Source organism: Argiope bruennichi, chromosome X1 (genome assembly GCF_947563725.1).
Source record: "Argiope bruennichi chromosome X1, qqArgBrue1.1, whole genome shotgun sequence".
Taxonomy (NCBI): Eukaryota; Metazoa; Arthropoda; class Arachnida; order Araneae; family Araneidae; genus Argiope; species Argiope bruennichi.
Window position 1 is genome coordinate 133,386,748 of NC_079162.1, and position 17,566 is coordinate 133,404,313.

The window sequence follows — 17,566 nt, forward strand, 5'->3', positions numbered from 1 at the left end:
CAGATCAAAATTGTCGCAATTCTTAGATCAGACACTAACTAATTACCATAATAAATTTTGACTCGTTAATTATATTCTGATAATAATGCTCTGAAAGTAGAGGTTACCAAGGCTCTAAATAAAGTATCAATTAGCAGGTTTCGAATTGTGAGCAATTCAGGTTTAGTAAACAGTTATTTCTTAGTCTGCTCATATTTCTAACCTTCCTTATCTGTTGTCTCAAACGGGCTGCTGTGACCTAGTTATAAATCTTTGATATCAAGGCTGGAGAGTTCCAGAATCGAGATCAGATTTCACTAAAGATCCACCATGTATGTGAATCTGATGCTCGCTTGATCTGACGTCGTAGGTTAAATATTTTCCCACTGATACAGTGTAAAATTTTAAAGAAGATATAACAGGTCAGATATAGTACTACCTGACCTGATTGCGTTTCGAATTAATAGGTCCGTCCCGATATAAATTTCGTGTTGCTTCGAAACGAAATGTTTATATAACTGAACCAACCCTTGGCTCGAACGCCATGAGCTGAATAGTAGAACAAAAGTCAGCCTATTTTGTTAACTTTAAAAACAATTTATATTGGTAACAACTCACAATGGGGAACGAAGTATAAGTATAAAGAAACACAGGCCTTTATTGTAATTAATCATGAATTAATGTTTATTCTTCCAAATAACATGTTTTCCTTCGAAACTCTTCACCAAAAAAAAAAAAAAAATAGCCTTCACAAAGTAGCTCATTTTAAATATCTTCTTCAAGCTTTTAGATGTCTTTTTTATGTCTTCTAGCAACCATTGCTTTGAATAATCTCCAAATTTCTAGTTGAAAGGGGAAAGATGAAGAGAAACTGGCACATATAGGTATGTACTCTGCCTTTCGTGCCTTCAAATGTCTTGAAGACTTCTGATAACCTCATGAACTTAAATTTTAGGTTTCAACAAGACGTTAATATAACAACATATCAATAATAATAAATAGTATATATATTCGTTCAGAAACTAAACTTAACGGTCTGTGAAAATGTTCAACCCTCATTCAATTAAAATTCGAACAAAAAGTGTCAGTGCTAGCCCGGACAGAAGCGAAGTCAAGAGAACAGTGCACTTGCTGGGTTTTGAAACAAATTTCATGTAACAAAACAATAATTTATTACATTTAGATACTTATTACATTGTACAGTTTGGCCTAATAAGCACGTATGGTATATATGAAAATAACAAATAATTAATTTATTTTCACACTTAATCACACAAATAATCATTAATAAATTAAATAACAAAAGTAAATTCTTAATAAAATTATTAAATACAATTTGTTACTTCGAACTTTTAGAATAAATTTACTAGTGTGATTTTTGTTTCATTTTCTTACATATCTTTTTTATTCTTTCCTAACTTTCAAAACTAGATATTTTTTTTATTAATCTTAATTTATTCCCTATATAAATAGTTTTGCGTAGTAAATTTGAAATGCTGAAATAACAAAACTTTTAGTTATGAAACACTTTTTGGTGAGTAGGAGAACGAAAACGTCAAATTAAATTACTTTGAAAATGCGACAAAAAAAAAAGAAAAAAAAAAAGAAAGTTAATGAGGTCTTTACGTTGTTGTCTACTTTACCTACTTAATATTACGCACCTGCAATGACGTATCACGAAATGTAGTATTAAAAGATGCCTTGTAATTAAATATTCTGTAAAAAAAAGAAAGATGTCCTTTCACAAACAAAACTTTATATTCTTCATTGTCTCATGATAATCATTTTATTTTAAATAAAGTATTAACAGCAAAAAAAAGCATTTTTTTTCTTAGCATGATAATTTATCATATTCTTTTTCATTATTTACTTCATAAAGTTGAGAAAGCGTCTCTTAATTTTCAGTCAGTTGAGCTTTAGAATTCTGTTTGGTACTTAGTAATCAGTTTACTGACAACAGCGACAAAATAAATAAATAAATAAAAAATCAAGTCTCCGTGAATCCATCTTATAATATTTTTCTCCTAAGCAAGAAAATTAAATGTTCATTACATTAATCCTTTTTTTTTTGTGTGTATAAAATGAAAAAATGCTTCAATCCAGAATTTTAGCTAGATTGCACAAATACCTAAATACTTTAAAAGTTACTAATGAATGGAAGATATAATTTAAAACTGCAACAGCAAAATATATAAATCAATTCCAGAAGTGGAATGAAAGTCTTGTAAAGATAAAAGTAATGGAAGATCCCCTATAAAGCAATAAAAAATTTCCATAGAGAACGTTTTGTTTTGGGATTGTCAGGTTGAAAACTGTATCTCTGCTTGTTACAGTCAAGGGTGTATTCTATGGAGAATTACTAACTTTTGACGGCCAGAGGAAAATTTGATTGTGTGCCAGCAGCTCTAAAAGAAATAATTGCTCTTTCGACTAAGATTGGAACTGTGTAATCGCGGCTAGCTATCTGCAAATGCAATTTGATTATACTTTTCTTGGATCTTCACCCAAACTTTTCTTGGATTGGTGGACGTTAAATGTGCTCAAATCGCTGTATATAATACTCAAATTTATATATATTCGAATGAAAACCAAAACATTTTTCTTTTACAAAATCAGAATGTGACACAGGACTCTCGGAAACTCAAAATTTTATACCGTCATACAATGTGCAACCCCTTAGGACCGGCCCTGAAAATGATTATTTTCACTTAAAGTTGAACTCTCTGCTGTTAGTGACGAATAAGAAAAGGAAAGATTATGATCATATCTCTAAATATTTTTCCTCGGAATGATTTCAGAACATTGTCAAAAAGTTTTCTTCCCAACTTTAGTGTCATGTCAGTTGAGACTCCTTCTGAAAAAATATATGAAATCTTTCATCTTGAAAGCAATGTATCTTAAGGAACTTTCATATTAGAAAATATATACCTCTTAATGAGTCTTTTACCCAATTAATGCATTCGCAATTGAAATTCAAGCAAAACTTGCCATCTTGTCAAACAGCTTCTTAATCACTCTGCCATGAAAGCGGTAGAATTTGTCAAGGGGTACTTTTCTGTTCTGATGCACAGAACATTGAGTGAATAATTTTGAACATGTTTGTTATCAACTGTTGATTCTCATCACCAATAATTCTTCTAAATAGCTTTCTAATCGCCAATTACATTGTTTATACTTTAAATATTGTTTTGTCATTCTATCTTCTTCGGAATATAAGCAGTATATGCCCCCGTTTCCTCCCCCCTCCATCTAAATTATCCCCTCCTCCCGCCTCTACCTCTTTTTTTGCGCGTCTTCCCGTTTTCTACGAGAGTTCTTTGCAATTGGCGGCATTTACATCAATCCTTCATAGTTTTCAAGACAGCGTTAAATGTGCATTGCTTGTTGTGTAGCTGTTTACCGTATTGATTGACAATTTAGCTCACCATTTTTGTTGCCGTGTGGTTCGGGCTGTTCGTAAAAAAACAATGAATCCTAAGAAACGTAAAGAAGACGAGGAGGACAATTCTGATATAAAAGAATCATTTCAAAATAAAATTAATGAAAGTGAAGCCGCAGATATTAATGCGTCCAATTCCGGAAGCAGTGAATGTGGGAATTCAACGGATCAACAAAAATCAGACAATGGCGGTTCATCGGAACAGCCTGGTACTAGTGAGAAAGTTTCTGATGAACAACAACCCAATGATGCTGCTAATCAATCGTCTGACCAACGTGAAAAGAAACATATTGTAAGTTACCACGTGCTTGTGTTTACTGTAAGATACTAGTTTAATTTGCAAAGGGTTTTCTAAACAATGATATTTTACATTATTTATTAAATAACAGTTATATAATTTAACTTTTAGCCGAAAATAATTACCTGGTAGGTAAGATTAGCTAGAATGAGTAGTATTCATGCAGTTATTTCTAAATAATTTTTTTTTATTTTTTGAACTTCAATTTTCTGAAAGCATTTTACTGAGACATATTAATGTCGATTTTTTTTTAGTGTATCATTGAATTAATAAATTGTACATATATAAATAACATGTATAAAATATATAAAAAGTTTTAATTCACCGTAAATTTGTTCGGAATTGTAGATGATTGTTTTCCCGATTTTAATTGTATTACTAGAATGAAATAAATGTTTTCCCTTTTTAAAATAAAACGATAGACTAGAAAAGATACACAAGTATATAGTTATTTGTCAGTTAAATTATTTGTTAAATTTGTAGAATTGGAAATTTATTCGGTATGGTTTAAAGCAATTTTTTTTATGTAATGCAGTATTTTAAGGAAGTGAACTATCCTGATTTTTGCTTATATAAAGCAGTTTTTTAAAAAAAAAAAAACAGTAAACGGTTTTTGAAGCCCTGTGATTTATTATATGATTAAAGAAATTGTGCTCACATATACATTTTTTTTAATTTAAAAAATTACTTAGGATTAAAAAATTAATTAGGATTTACTTTAGTGACACAAAGAAGGGAAAAAAAAATCATGCATTTAGCCACATTAAATAAATTGTAAACCTAATGAAATTTATATTAATTGTTTGGATCTCCAGAATCTTCTATCATATCTTTTGATAGTTTTATGTAATTGTGTCTCTATTCTAGATTCTAACCATATGTTTAGTCTAGAAATTTCAATAATAGTAGCTTATGTCTAACTATGCTACATATCTTATAAAAATCTAAAAATACAGCAATTTCTTATTGCATCTTTGTAATTGAATGTTTTTTTTTTGTTTTTTTTTTGCAAAGAAAAATTATTTTATATATGCAACAACTTCAAAACAAATTGCTTCAATTACATGATATTCATAAATTTCTCAAAAGTGCTTTATTTGTTTTAGAGATTGTTTAAAAACCAAATATTTTAATTAAAATGAATAAAAATATGTTGTAGAGTATTGTATATTGAATAATAAGTATGAAAGTTTCTGATTATTATGGTATGAAATTAGTATTTGTATCATCTCTTGAAACATATAGAATGGCTTATTAACATGAAATTGTGATATCTGGGAGAGTATATTACACAAAAAACAGACAATATAGAATTCTTTGAAATTAAAAACATTTATTAGCAATTTGTTTGTAAACATATGATTTATTCACGGAAGCAGGTTATATCAGAAATGTAATTTATTATGATAAAAATATTATTTTAAATTTTTAAAGGCAGTTAAATAGATCAGCATTCTTTCTCATTAGTGATTTTTATTTCTTTGTTCCATTTCTGTTTTATTCATTCTGTTTTGACTAGGAATGTTTTATAACTTCTGGGTTTTATAGAATGAATGTACCAGTTTTTGATTTATAAATCGTTTTCTTGACTCGTATTTACACAGTTGTTTCAAATTAAAATTAACTGTTTATAAAATTATTTCTTCTATTTGAGTAGCTTTATATATAATAGAAAATACAAAACTGTATATTTATATGCACAAATACATGACCTGTCCCCTTCCATGCCCTTTAAGAATTTTCTTGAGAAAGCTCCGTGGAAAAAATTGGCACCGACTTTATACATGTTTTTTTTTTTTTTCTTTTTTCCTTTCCATTTTGCAGTAGTATTTTTTATCATATCAAAGGATAGTATTGCTATGCTTTTAATATATTCTTTTGACTTGGACACTAACTGTTGCTGATGAAAATCTAATCTGATTGTTTCTCTTCTCTCATGTCTTTGCTTACTGTTATATTTTTAAAAAAAAGAAAAAGAAGAAAACATTTTTATAATATTAAATATAAAAAAGGAGCATAAATATTAATCAAAAATGAATATTGATTTTGCAATGCTTTTAAAATTGGTGTTATTAATTCAGAAAGAATTACATGTAGAGAAAAACATTGAACCACTTATGATATATTTCTGATGTTGCTTGGCCTTTAAATATGCAATAGTCATGTGAATATGTGTTTCTTAATGTCTGTTTGCATTAAAAAGAACGAAAATTTTTTGAGAAAAAGTTCAGAAGGAGTTGGATTATTTTAAACAAGGTCTTTTAATTTTGGAAGAATTGAATTTAACTTATCAGTGAGTGGAATTCAGCTTATATGTGTGTTCTTATGTATATGATATTTTTAAAAAAAATGTATTTATTTTTTATACTTTTTACTACTCAAAATCACAAGTCTACTAAAGCAAGAATTTCCAATTCCTTGTCCATAGATCTCTGGTGGTAAATATTTTATTTCTATTTAGGAGTAGTTTTCCCTCGTTTATCTGTATCGAACATCAATTTTATACAGATTTGCAATTGGGCAAGTGATAGTTCCGATCAGTCAATGCCATCATGTGTGGGGAAATCTGTGTATAATTATACCATTTAAATGAAAGATCATCTGACTTCCCGGAATAGCCAAGACAATTCTATTTCGAGAATTATTGAATTCGTAATATTTATTGAATATTTTATTGAATTCAGAATTAAATTATCCTGTATTTTACTGATCAAATATTGAAAATATAGGATCTTTGTAAAAAAAAAAAAAAAGTTTTGCAAAAAGATTTTCTTTGTAAGTTGTAGTTACCCATCGAATTTGTTTGCTCCTATTTGATAGCAGAAAGAAATGATTCTCTTTACTGCACATAATTAATTTTTCTAATCTAGAAAGGGGAGAGGAACCCTAAAGTTCAAATTCAATTTTTACTGTTTACTTTTAGAACTATTTTTTCTTCCTGAAATAGTTCCTGCTTTAACTTGATTCTGTTCTGTATAATGATACTTTGTTTGAGATCTGCAAAGTAAAATGTAATGAGAAGAGAGGTGGAGTTGATTTCTCCTCAAAAAACAGTGTACACACAGTTAAAGGAATTGTAAATATTTGTAGCTTTTAACTTCAGAGTGACAGAAGCATCTTTCTGTATATTCATTTCTAAAGTTGTTAATTAGTATGTATATTTCTTAAACATCCATACATAAAGTATTCTTTAAGATTTCAGAGATAGGATTAAATGCGAAAGAAAGTTTGATTTATTATAAAAGCTAATTTTTCTAACTTCTAAAAGCCATGAGATCAAAATATAAGTAGGTACCCCAATTACTAAGTAAATGTTTGTAGCATTTTGCTTTATTTCAATATATTTTCCTGCATATTCAAAACATAACAAATATATAACTATTTTGATGCAAAATTTTGAATGAACACTTGCATTGCTTTGATTTGAATTTAATAATCATTTTCACATTGAACTCTTGAATTAATGCATCTAGCAAGAGTCCCCCCCCCTTGAAAATAATATCTAGAAAATTGTAAATTCATTTGTGAAATTGCTAAAAGATACCAATGTTAAATAATTATACTACAAATTTTCTTCAGTTCTAAAGATTTTTTATGATTTCTTGAAATAGATTTATAGTTTGAAGGAATGTAGTGATAGATATAATTGTTTTGTCTGACCATCTGGCACATAAGTGATTCAAGAATCTGTTGTCTATAAATCTTTTTCTTGCTTATTTTTTAATAATATTTTTAAAATTTCATTATTCTCATTGGGATTTGTATGTATTTCTTGCATAGATTCAATTCTGTTTTATAATGTCCTCGCATATTAATTGTAAAGGAATTTTTTCAAAACATACCTTCCTCTACTGATTAAATTTTCTTGGCGATTTGATTTTGTACCTTAGGAGGAGTCTTGTTTGTAAGAATGGCATATATTATGCTAAATATTTTGTTTTGACAGTCAGATTTCATATCACCAAAAATAAATTTAAGCACTTCAGTTTTTTTTTTCCCTTTCTTTTTGATATTTGCTTTAAATAGGTAGATAGATGTATTTTACAGGGGTGTTTGTGCTCCGGGGAAACCCCGGAATTCCGGGGATTTTGAACTTCGATACCCGGAAATTCCGGGGATCGTCGTTCAAAAGGAAGTAGGAATAATAATGAATTATTTATTTTGATCTGGGTAATTTTGTTTGCTTTGATAGCAGAAAACGCAAGGTCAGTGTGTGTGGTGAAAACTTTTCCTTTCTTTCTCCAAAGGCAGTGATAATGCGTGAAAAGGGGGAAAAAACTTCTTTTTTGTTCTTTCCTTATTGCGAGTTATGACTCATTCCCCGGTTCTCGGACATTCTCTTCTGGATTCTTTTCGGCAAGTAGGCGCGGTAGAAAAAAAAAGGGAGAGACTTCGTTCGACCAGATGTACGATCACGTGACCTGGGTTCAAAGGTCTTAATTTTGCAAAATTAATGGTTATTAATTTTGCAAAAAAAGTAATTAATTGAACTTTTATAATTAGGTCATTCAATACTTCATAATCGTAATTTTTCATTTCCCCCCCCCCCTTCTCGAAACTCCAAAATGTCGGTAGTAAGTCCGTAAAAGTTTCAGGGGATTTTTTGGGGTCCCACAAACACCCCTGATTTTAGAAATTAGACTTTTAAAAAGATTCTTAGAAAAATATACTTCAGTAAATATTTTTCCTTTAGTGAATTATGCATGCTCATATTTAAATTTCTAGTGGTTTTCTTATAAATTAGACCATGGAAAAAGTGCAGAACTTTTTCCAAATTTTCTTTACTCTGTAATTATAGACTGCAAAGAGATCTAGAGAGTTGTCATTGAATCACCTTAGCTGGTTTGTAAAATATGTACTTCTCATTGTTCAAGTTTCATCAGTTTTCAAGTTTTTCTTTTTGTAATTCTATTAATTGTTTAATCATAATTGAGTGTAAAATGTATTTTTAAAATTTTACTAAATCTTTTTATTGTTTCAGTTAAAATTTTTTGATGTTTTAGATTGTGTTCTTGCACACTTATGATCCTTGATTTTTAATTTTTTTGTTTACAATAATTTGTGTTTGTATGTATAATACATACACAACTTAATTTAGCATTCTGACATGCTTATTTTAACTGGATTTAAATTTGTGTCAGTAAAAAAAAAAAAAAAATCTTACAATAATATATATGGTGGAAAAAAAAATATATGGTATAATGGTGTAATTTTTTTTTTTAAAAGATAGATGAAGTTTTAATGTTTTTTTTTCCCTGCTTTTCTAATTGTGAAAGAGAAGGATGGCAATATATATATATATATATATATATATATATTATAATAGCGATTTTATTGTAAAAGACGGAGCGTTCGAAAATTTATTTCGATATAATATCCTATGTGAATATTCCTTTGGCTGTATTTTGAACAAAACCGTTACTAGTTTGCAGCGTTCTAAACTGTTTTCTACTGATCCCAAATGCAAAAGATGTTTCTTCCGATCTTGATTTTTTTTTGCCCGTTATAAACCCAAATTAGCCCACGGTGCGCTGTATTGAAAATTTCCGGTAAACATCCGAAAACAAAAATATCGATGCGCTATGAACGCTACTGCTCATTTCCCAGCGCGCAAGTATTATAATTATTAGGTGAGTTTACATTCAGCCAGTTATAAGATCCCATGAAATCGCGCATGCGTTGAAAGAGCGAATAATAACAAGTTCTTGTCTCGATTAGTACAGTTTCTGCGCATGCGTGGTCTTACTGGATGGATTATAGCTGTCTGGGTGTAAATCCTACAGAGTCGTGCGACAGCTAACAATAGTTAGTTTACATCAAGCCAGTTTCAGTTCACGCATAATAGCAAATGCTTATCTTGACTGGACAAGTGCTTGTTGCTGTCCAGTTTGCGGGCATGCGTGTTCGTGCTGAGTCGCCTAGTGCCGCTGAATATAAATCCTACTTTAGCGGGAAATTTTTTGATACAGATGTAAATAAACTGATAGAACGATTAATCAAAAATTCTGGTAATGCTCCATGAGATATAGTTTGTGACAAATATGTATCTTACGGAATCTAACGAATGATGTGACAGGCGAGAATTATGATTTTTTTCGCTTGTTTTTTTTCCTGTCATAGTTTCGTTATTGAAAGGAGTGACGGAGAATCTACTCTGAGTTGGATATTTCACCGATAACATTGAAATTCAGACCCTATTTGCGCAAAATAAATAAACTATATTGTTACAGTATCTTCGCGATATTCGCTGGCATTCAGAATATTGAACAACAGTGTTGGGATATTCTATATTATCTTGTGCTAATAGGGAATGCTTTGTTTGTCATCCTCCACCTCGAACTATTCTCTGTTCGTAATGAGACTTGTGAAACGCTTGTGGGTTGGAGAGTATCAATACCCGATTTTTATTCGTTAGTATAATCCAAAACTAGTGTTTCCTTTTAAACACTGTGCAGCTCCAATTCTAGTGTCGCATTTGATTAGGGTTGCTATATTAGCTTTTTTTTTAATAGGACCAGATATTTTCTCGAAGCATTTTATCATAGAAATGTAAGCTTTTTCCATGATTTTTAAAATGAGTATAGAAATTAATATTTTCTTTTAGAAATGTTAGTCATTATTCTATTCAAATAGCCCATACTCGACTATCTTTTAAACAAAATAATTGCTGTCTTTCTCTCTCATACACACATACAAAGATACCTCAACTGTCAAAATGCTACTTTAGAGAACAACTTTTTAAAAACAAAGAATTTGTGTAATCTGTGTTTCAGCCGATTCTATAAAGCTATTTGTCAGAACACTGAAGAATCACTCTGTTGTTATTCCCATTTTCTTGTACCCAAAATTCTTTCTCGGGCCTTCTTATCAGATTTTAATATTTTTTTCCTTTATTTTTTTAGGTATCAGTGTAAAGAATTTCATTTTATCATAATCTTCAATGTATTTTAGCAATCTTTTGCATTTCATATTATATATATCTTAAGGCAAATAGGATCGTGGATAAATTAGGTACATTTTATTCTCTCTTCTCTCTCCCCCCCACCCCCCGGAATTATCACAGTTTCGACATGCCTTTTAACAATTGTTATGTAAACAAGGAGAGTCATTTTTGGTAATTATTTTTCAATTTCAGTGTGATGGAAAATGACAAATGAATATTTAGTTTCACCCTGTTTGTTAATGTTATATTATTGATGAATTATTAACCAGTCTGCAAAGGAAAGCTCGATTACATTTCACTTTTATAGCTACAGTATATATTAATCTGACTATTCTGGAGGTTCAGCATTGCATAAAAAATATGCTACCTTTTCTTTGAAGCTAGATGATTAATTAGCTATATAAATCTAGTTTTTTAATAGTTGAATGACCTTTAATAAAACAACTAGAAAGTTTTTATGACTTTCCTTGTCTGGTTTTAGTCTTGTATTTTTTTTATTCGTGTCAGAGATAAGACTCAAAACACCTCTTTACACCTCTACAGATTTTAGATAACTATTCATAAATTCTGTAAAAAGTTCACTCCCAGATCAAAATTTTGTTTGAAATGGAATACAATTTCAAATACATTAAAAAAAAAAATCAATGAAATAGAAAAAAAAATTCAGGCTAGTGATCTGATAAGATATTTGTCGCTTTACCTTGACCTTGACCATAGGTATATCCTGGTAAAAGTTGATTAATCTACACTTTTTAAAAATCTTTGAAATAGCTGAAAGCGAAGAAAAAAAAAGATCAACTACTGATTTTAAGAATTAATGCAGAATATACGTAAGCGATATAAGAGATTGTCCACGCGTAAGGGAAGTAGGTCTAAAACAGTTGAAAGTAAAGACCATGGAAAATAAACATTTCTCTCTCTTTTCCCTTCCTCACTATTCTTGCAATCAAATGTTGGCTTACATTGTAGAGGTTCTTGTATTGCCATGTTTCTGACATCCAAGTTGTTTTTGACTAATGAAGGGTCATGTATAAATTATGATAATACTTTATAATTTCACCTCAAGATTTTCTAGAAGTTTCCTTTTTTACTGCTGCATATATTAACTACTTGTTAATCAATGAAAGACCTATTCAATGCAGGAGCATAACTTTAAAATAATGCTAGCATGCTCATTAAAATAAATCATTGCTGCTTCATAAAATGTATTGTTCAAGGGTTTTTTATTTATTTAATTTTTTTTATGAATAATGAATCCAGATAATTCACTGTAAACACTTAATGCATTTTTAAAATATATTTAAATTTAAACACGTTTACAAAACAGTTGCTTAGATTTATTTATTTGTAAAGTTTCAATGTTTAAAACTTAATAAGATATATATTTTATCTTATTGATATATTGATACATATAAGATAATTGATATATTGATGCAAAAAAAATAACAATTTAAAATGACAGAATTATACAACGTAAGGACAGAGAATTTCTACCTGGATAAAATATTCTTGCTAGCTAACATTTTATAAATATTGTAGGTTATGTTTGGCAATATACTTACAGCTCCTTCCCCTTTCAAATGCTTTTTGCAAGCCCAGAATTGTAACTAAATACAAAATGTAAACACCATAAAAAATAATCTTTTATTAATTTTATTATATCCATGCATTTTAACAAGAGATTTTAGTAGTTAGCAAACAGAAAGCTTAGTGTATATAAAGCATCTACTCTCGAACATTTTTTGGGGACATCAAGTCAACAGTGGGAGGGGAAGGCAACCGTTTTCAAAACGATAAAATCGCTCTGCACCGTTTTATGACCCTATTTTAAAAGGGGGTAGGAAATAAGCATATGGTATTTTGGCCATTGTGTAGATGTCTGCATGACCAGCCTTCTGAGCCGAATGGAGAGTCGAAAAGTTAAATGCTTACAATAAAGGAATCCAAGTATTTTGAGTAATTTTTATAACTGCTAGCATTTTGATCAAAAAGTCAACTTTAATGTGAGGAGAAAAAATTTAGCAGAGTAAAAAATTTTAGAAATTTTATTACCTTCTTAAATTAGGGTTCTCTACAAAAACCGAATTTTTGAAAAACCGATTTTCAAATTCAGTATTTCCAAAAAATCGGTTTTAGCCGGTTTTCGATTTTTTTTTTTGTCAAATTCATGTAAAATTTAAAAAAAAAAAAAAATCAATATCAAAGTCAAGTTAGAATGTATAAAAAAAAAAAAATTAAGGATTACATATACATATTACTTACACAAAATAACGAAAACTCAAATAAAAATTTTGAATAATATTTATATTATTTTCACTAATTTTAAATTCTCCTAAGAAAATATTATTTTAAAAAACATAAAATATCCACTGAACGGTAACTTTGTTTTTATTTTAGACAAAATATTGCCTGAAGTTGAAAATACTCGTTCACTAGCTACTGAGCTTAGTTTTATAATTTTCATGGCATCAAATAACAGATCTAAGTTTTTTTTTTTTTAATCTTTTATCTGTTGCCTTAAATAATGAAAGTTCAGCTTTTAGTTTCTTTTGGATTTATAAATTTTTCTTCAGGGTCTTCAAGAAACTTATGAATTGATTTTTCCATGGCTTCTTTTAAAAAAGTATTACTCGGATAAGTAGTTTCTTCGATTTGCTCTTAATCAGAATTAGTTTTCACATAAGAATTTGGAAATATTCTAGACAATATCTTTTCAGATAATTTAATAGTTTTGGTTGCTCAAGCTAAAGAAAGTATACTAGATTTCTTCGCTGAACTAGAAATGTTTTGTGGATTTTGCAAATACAGCAAAAGAGTGCTAATTCTACTTGTCTTCTTTCTTGAATTCGTTCTTCTAAAGTATATAATACTTTCAAAGTTATATCGGGGTTTAAATATTTTAGTTCATTTAACAGAACTTCAAATATACCTTCACTTGTTAATAAATTGTCATCTTGTCCCCTAAGCCTTCAGCTGCTAGAAAAATCGGTCCCAAGACTTCATGAAGTTCTAAAAGTTTAGGATATTCAGCTTCATTCCATATATAAGAACTAGTATCATTAAATGATAAAACAATATATTCTTTTACTGCCAGAAATCTTCCAAATATGTCCTCCATTCTATTTCATCTTGTTTTGCAGTCAAGGATTAAATTTAATTCATTTCCCTTTTTTTTTTTTGGTATAATTTTGAAGAATGGTGTTTTTTACTGGAGATTTTCTAAAGAATTTACAATTTTTTCTAAACTGATTATTTGTAATTGTCAGACAAAATAGACATATGCACATATGTATATATACCAAAATAAATCGGTTTGGCATGTCTTTTCCACAGGCGCAGTGCACAATGCATAAGCACTGGCAAACACAACTCTCAACGTTGAAAAAAATATGTTTGCTGCCCGTTGCATGGAATGAATAGCAAATCAAATAAGTTTAAAATTAATTTTTACATGATATGAATTCTTTAAACAGGTTTTCGTAATTTAAAAACTGCTTTTTTAAAACTGGGTTTGAAAAACCATCAAACCCTACCTTACATATTGTAATATATTTTTCGTATATGATCAGTATATTGCACATATGATCTACATATTCAAGCTCAGAGAAATATGACAAATAAATGCAATGACATAGTCCTGGCCATCAAAACCTGGCCAAATACTGTTTGGTATTTTATGGTGAAGTAATCAACTAATCTGGAAGGGGACGGTAATGAAATACACTCTTCTTATCCATATGGCTTGCACACAAAAGGGTTAAGTGATTCAAGAATCAACAACCTTTTTGTTGCCTCTATTGCCAGTGTTTTCTTTATAACAAGAACATGTTATAGATTGAATGCAATACTCTGATAAAACAAACTGCTTAATATAAAAGAATATAACTGATGCATTATTTATAAAATAAGATATATTCTTTCCCAATTATTTTTCGAATGATATTAAATTCAATCTTATATATGAAATCCTTTACCTCATTAAAATCTTATCCTTTACCTGTTATTTTAAAATAGCAATAGCTAGTATGATAAATAAAAACTTTACTTAATACAAGTATTTTTTTATTTAAATTTGCATTATTTTTTAAAAATTTGTTGTAAATAAACTTGATTTATCAATATATCATTAAATAATTTTAAAAATATGATTTTATTGTCTATAGTTATATTTATTGAAATATTTCATCATATTTCGGCGCCATCTTTAATAGATTCTGTCTAATCTGTTAATTAATCATACCTAAATTTACTATTTCAAGGATTATTATAAATTTTTTTAAAAATTTAAATGGAACTTCTCAAAAACTTCAAACTCAGAAGAATGTAAAATATAATGTCTCAGAAGAATACTAAAATTTTATATGACATTATCGAAGAGTTTTGTTTATTTATGTGCATCTTTTCTGATAAATTATTTTTAAGTATATACACATTGTATATTGTATACATTATGATTTTAATGGCTGTTTCTTGGATACATCATGTAATGATTTATGTAAAACACTGCAAGACACTTAATTTTTTTTCTGAAATAATTGTGATTAAGATTTGGATAGTAGAGAAAAATTGAACAACTATTTCTAATTGTATCTTAATTCACCTGGTAATATGTGATTTCAATATTAGTGTCTAATAACCAAGAGAAATTATTTAGCAGCATACAAATGTGATAAAAAAAATTTTAGTAACTGTTGATTATGATAGTATGCTACGTTTCATTAGGATTTAATGTTGCATATAGAAAGCTATTACAACTTTAAATTAAGAAAAAAAAACAAAAAAACAATTAACTTTAAGTAAATAATTTGGTAAAATGTAAAATGAATCCTCAATATTTGATTAAATCATTACCATATGACAATTTAAAAACAATTCTATAAAGTAATTTGTTTACTTAAATTTGTATTTTTTTAAATAGTTTATTTGCTCTATTCAGCATTAATTTTTCCACTTGTCAACTAGAAGCTGAACATAAATTTTATTTTATTAAGTGTAATATTAACAAAAGGAATCATATTAATTGAATTCATTATGCAATTTTTAAGTACTTATTTTTCAAGTTGTAAGATTTTATGCTGATAATTGTTTTGAATATTTTCATATTCATCTCTTTCAGCACGGGTTTTTTTTTTTTTTTTCAAATAAAGTTATTTAGCTCCATATGACTGCAACATAATGCATGTACATTTGCATCTTTTGTTTTGAATGAAAAGTGTAACAAATATAATGTAGCATTCTTATCACTCATGTATACTCATCTGCATGAAAAGTGCTAAATTTGAAAACCATTTTTAAGCACCTGATAAGTAATTAATTTGGGGAGAAAAAGCTTTTTAAAAAGTGCTTAAGAAGTGTAAGTATAATATTCTCTTCCCTCCACTCCAAGCATTCAATGTGATAAATAAAAAAAATAATCATAAACCTTTTTTTAACGGGTATATCAAGAGGAAGGGGAGAACCAAAAGGGGAAAAGAGAATTCAGGGGTGTCAGTACATGTTTAGATTATGCTTAATGACCTATTTTTTGACCCCCTACTCTCTATTTTTTCAACAATAGATTCCACTGTATGTTGAAAGACGGGAATGATTTTTCCCAAAGTGACAGCACGAAATACGGACTGTACTGAATTGTTACGACTCAAAAAATATTCGAGCTTCTTGATTTTTAGTGTATTAGATAGCAAAGAATTTATTTTAGTTAAATATGGCGAATGTACATTTAAAACTTCATGGGTTGTTAATAGGAGTGGAGTTAGAGTTCATCCCATAAGGGGTCATGATTTGCCTGGTGGAGGAGTAGGATATAATGATTATCCTCTCAGGTTTTCACAAGATCTTTATTTATCGTCTCATTGAATAGCCTATTTTGTGAATGAAGTATAAAAATATTTACAAAAATTCTGGTTGTAGATATTTGAAAAGAAATAATTGCCACAGCACTGTAAAAGTTCATGTAAGCTTTTTTCCTATATTAGAACAATTTTAGATTAATTCAGGTTCAAGCAAAATACAGAAATAAGATCTGCAAGTCAATTTATAAACCTGAGTTAAATTACAGTTTGCTTGTGTTTTTTGTATATCTGATCAGCTTTCTCAAAAAGAAAATTTTAACATTTTCCTTACAACATCCATCTTGAAGGCTTTACAACAAGAATATTACAGCATATGTGATATATTTAAATATAAGAAAAGCATTTAATTTAAATATTTGTAAATAAGTAGTGTGATATTGCGTCCATTTCTAGATATCCAATGGTGCATTTCACATTGTAAAAAAAGGGGAGGGGCTTGAAAATAAGATAAAATAGCTCTTAGCTGTTATAGGCTTTGATGATATTAGTGAAACTTTACTTTTTATCAAGTATTTTATCCTATGATGCATATCTAATCTTCTTCATCTGCTACAATGTACTCCATAGATCATGAGGTTTTGAAGCTTATTCTGAACCACTGTAGTGCATATATAATTTTTAAAAATTCAAAATGTATTGAAATTTCTTTCACATGGATATATTGATACTCGCAGAATGCATAAAATTTTTTTATCAATCTATTCATTGTGCAAAATATGTCAGCAACTCGAGATATGTACTGTTGCAGTAGTGACATGTTTATTTAGATGCATCTTGCTTTTTTGCAAAAATGTGCTTTCTGTATTTTAATTTTTAAATCTTATGATTTGCTGTTGTACAATTTAAAAAAATCAATCATGCCTTTTGTCTTCAAAAATATTGATGATTGTGGCATCTAGGCTTTTATGTTTATCTGTACAGGACTTGGCTATCCAACTATGAACAGTAAAACTTGTAATTTCTTTAGTGAAAAAAAAGAAAAATTGCTAATAGGGAGAAAACTACAAATTTCTTGCAATAGAAAAATTCTCCAAAAAGATATTTGTTGCTCCGAC

General features: G+C 28.8%; 1 protein-coding gene across 1 annotated transcript in view; it reads left to right on the forward strand.

Moving 5' to 3' along the window:
• Window positions 1–3,302: 3,302 nt before the first annotated feature.
• The window catches only part of LOC129958621 (protein RCC2 homolog), a 53,742-nt gene continuing 39,478 nt past the window's right edge, over window positions 3,303–17,566 (forward strand). The window contains exon 1 of the mRNA XM_056071219.1: window positions 3,303–3,710. Within this exon, the coding sequence (XP_055927194.1) occupies window positions 3,447–3,710 (264 nt within the window). The 5' untranslated portion in view covers window positions 3,303–3,446. The remainder of the gene's footprint in view (window positions 3,711–17,566) is intronic.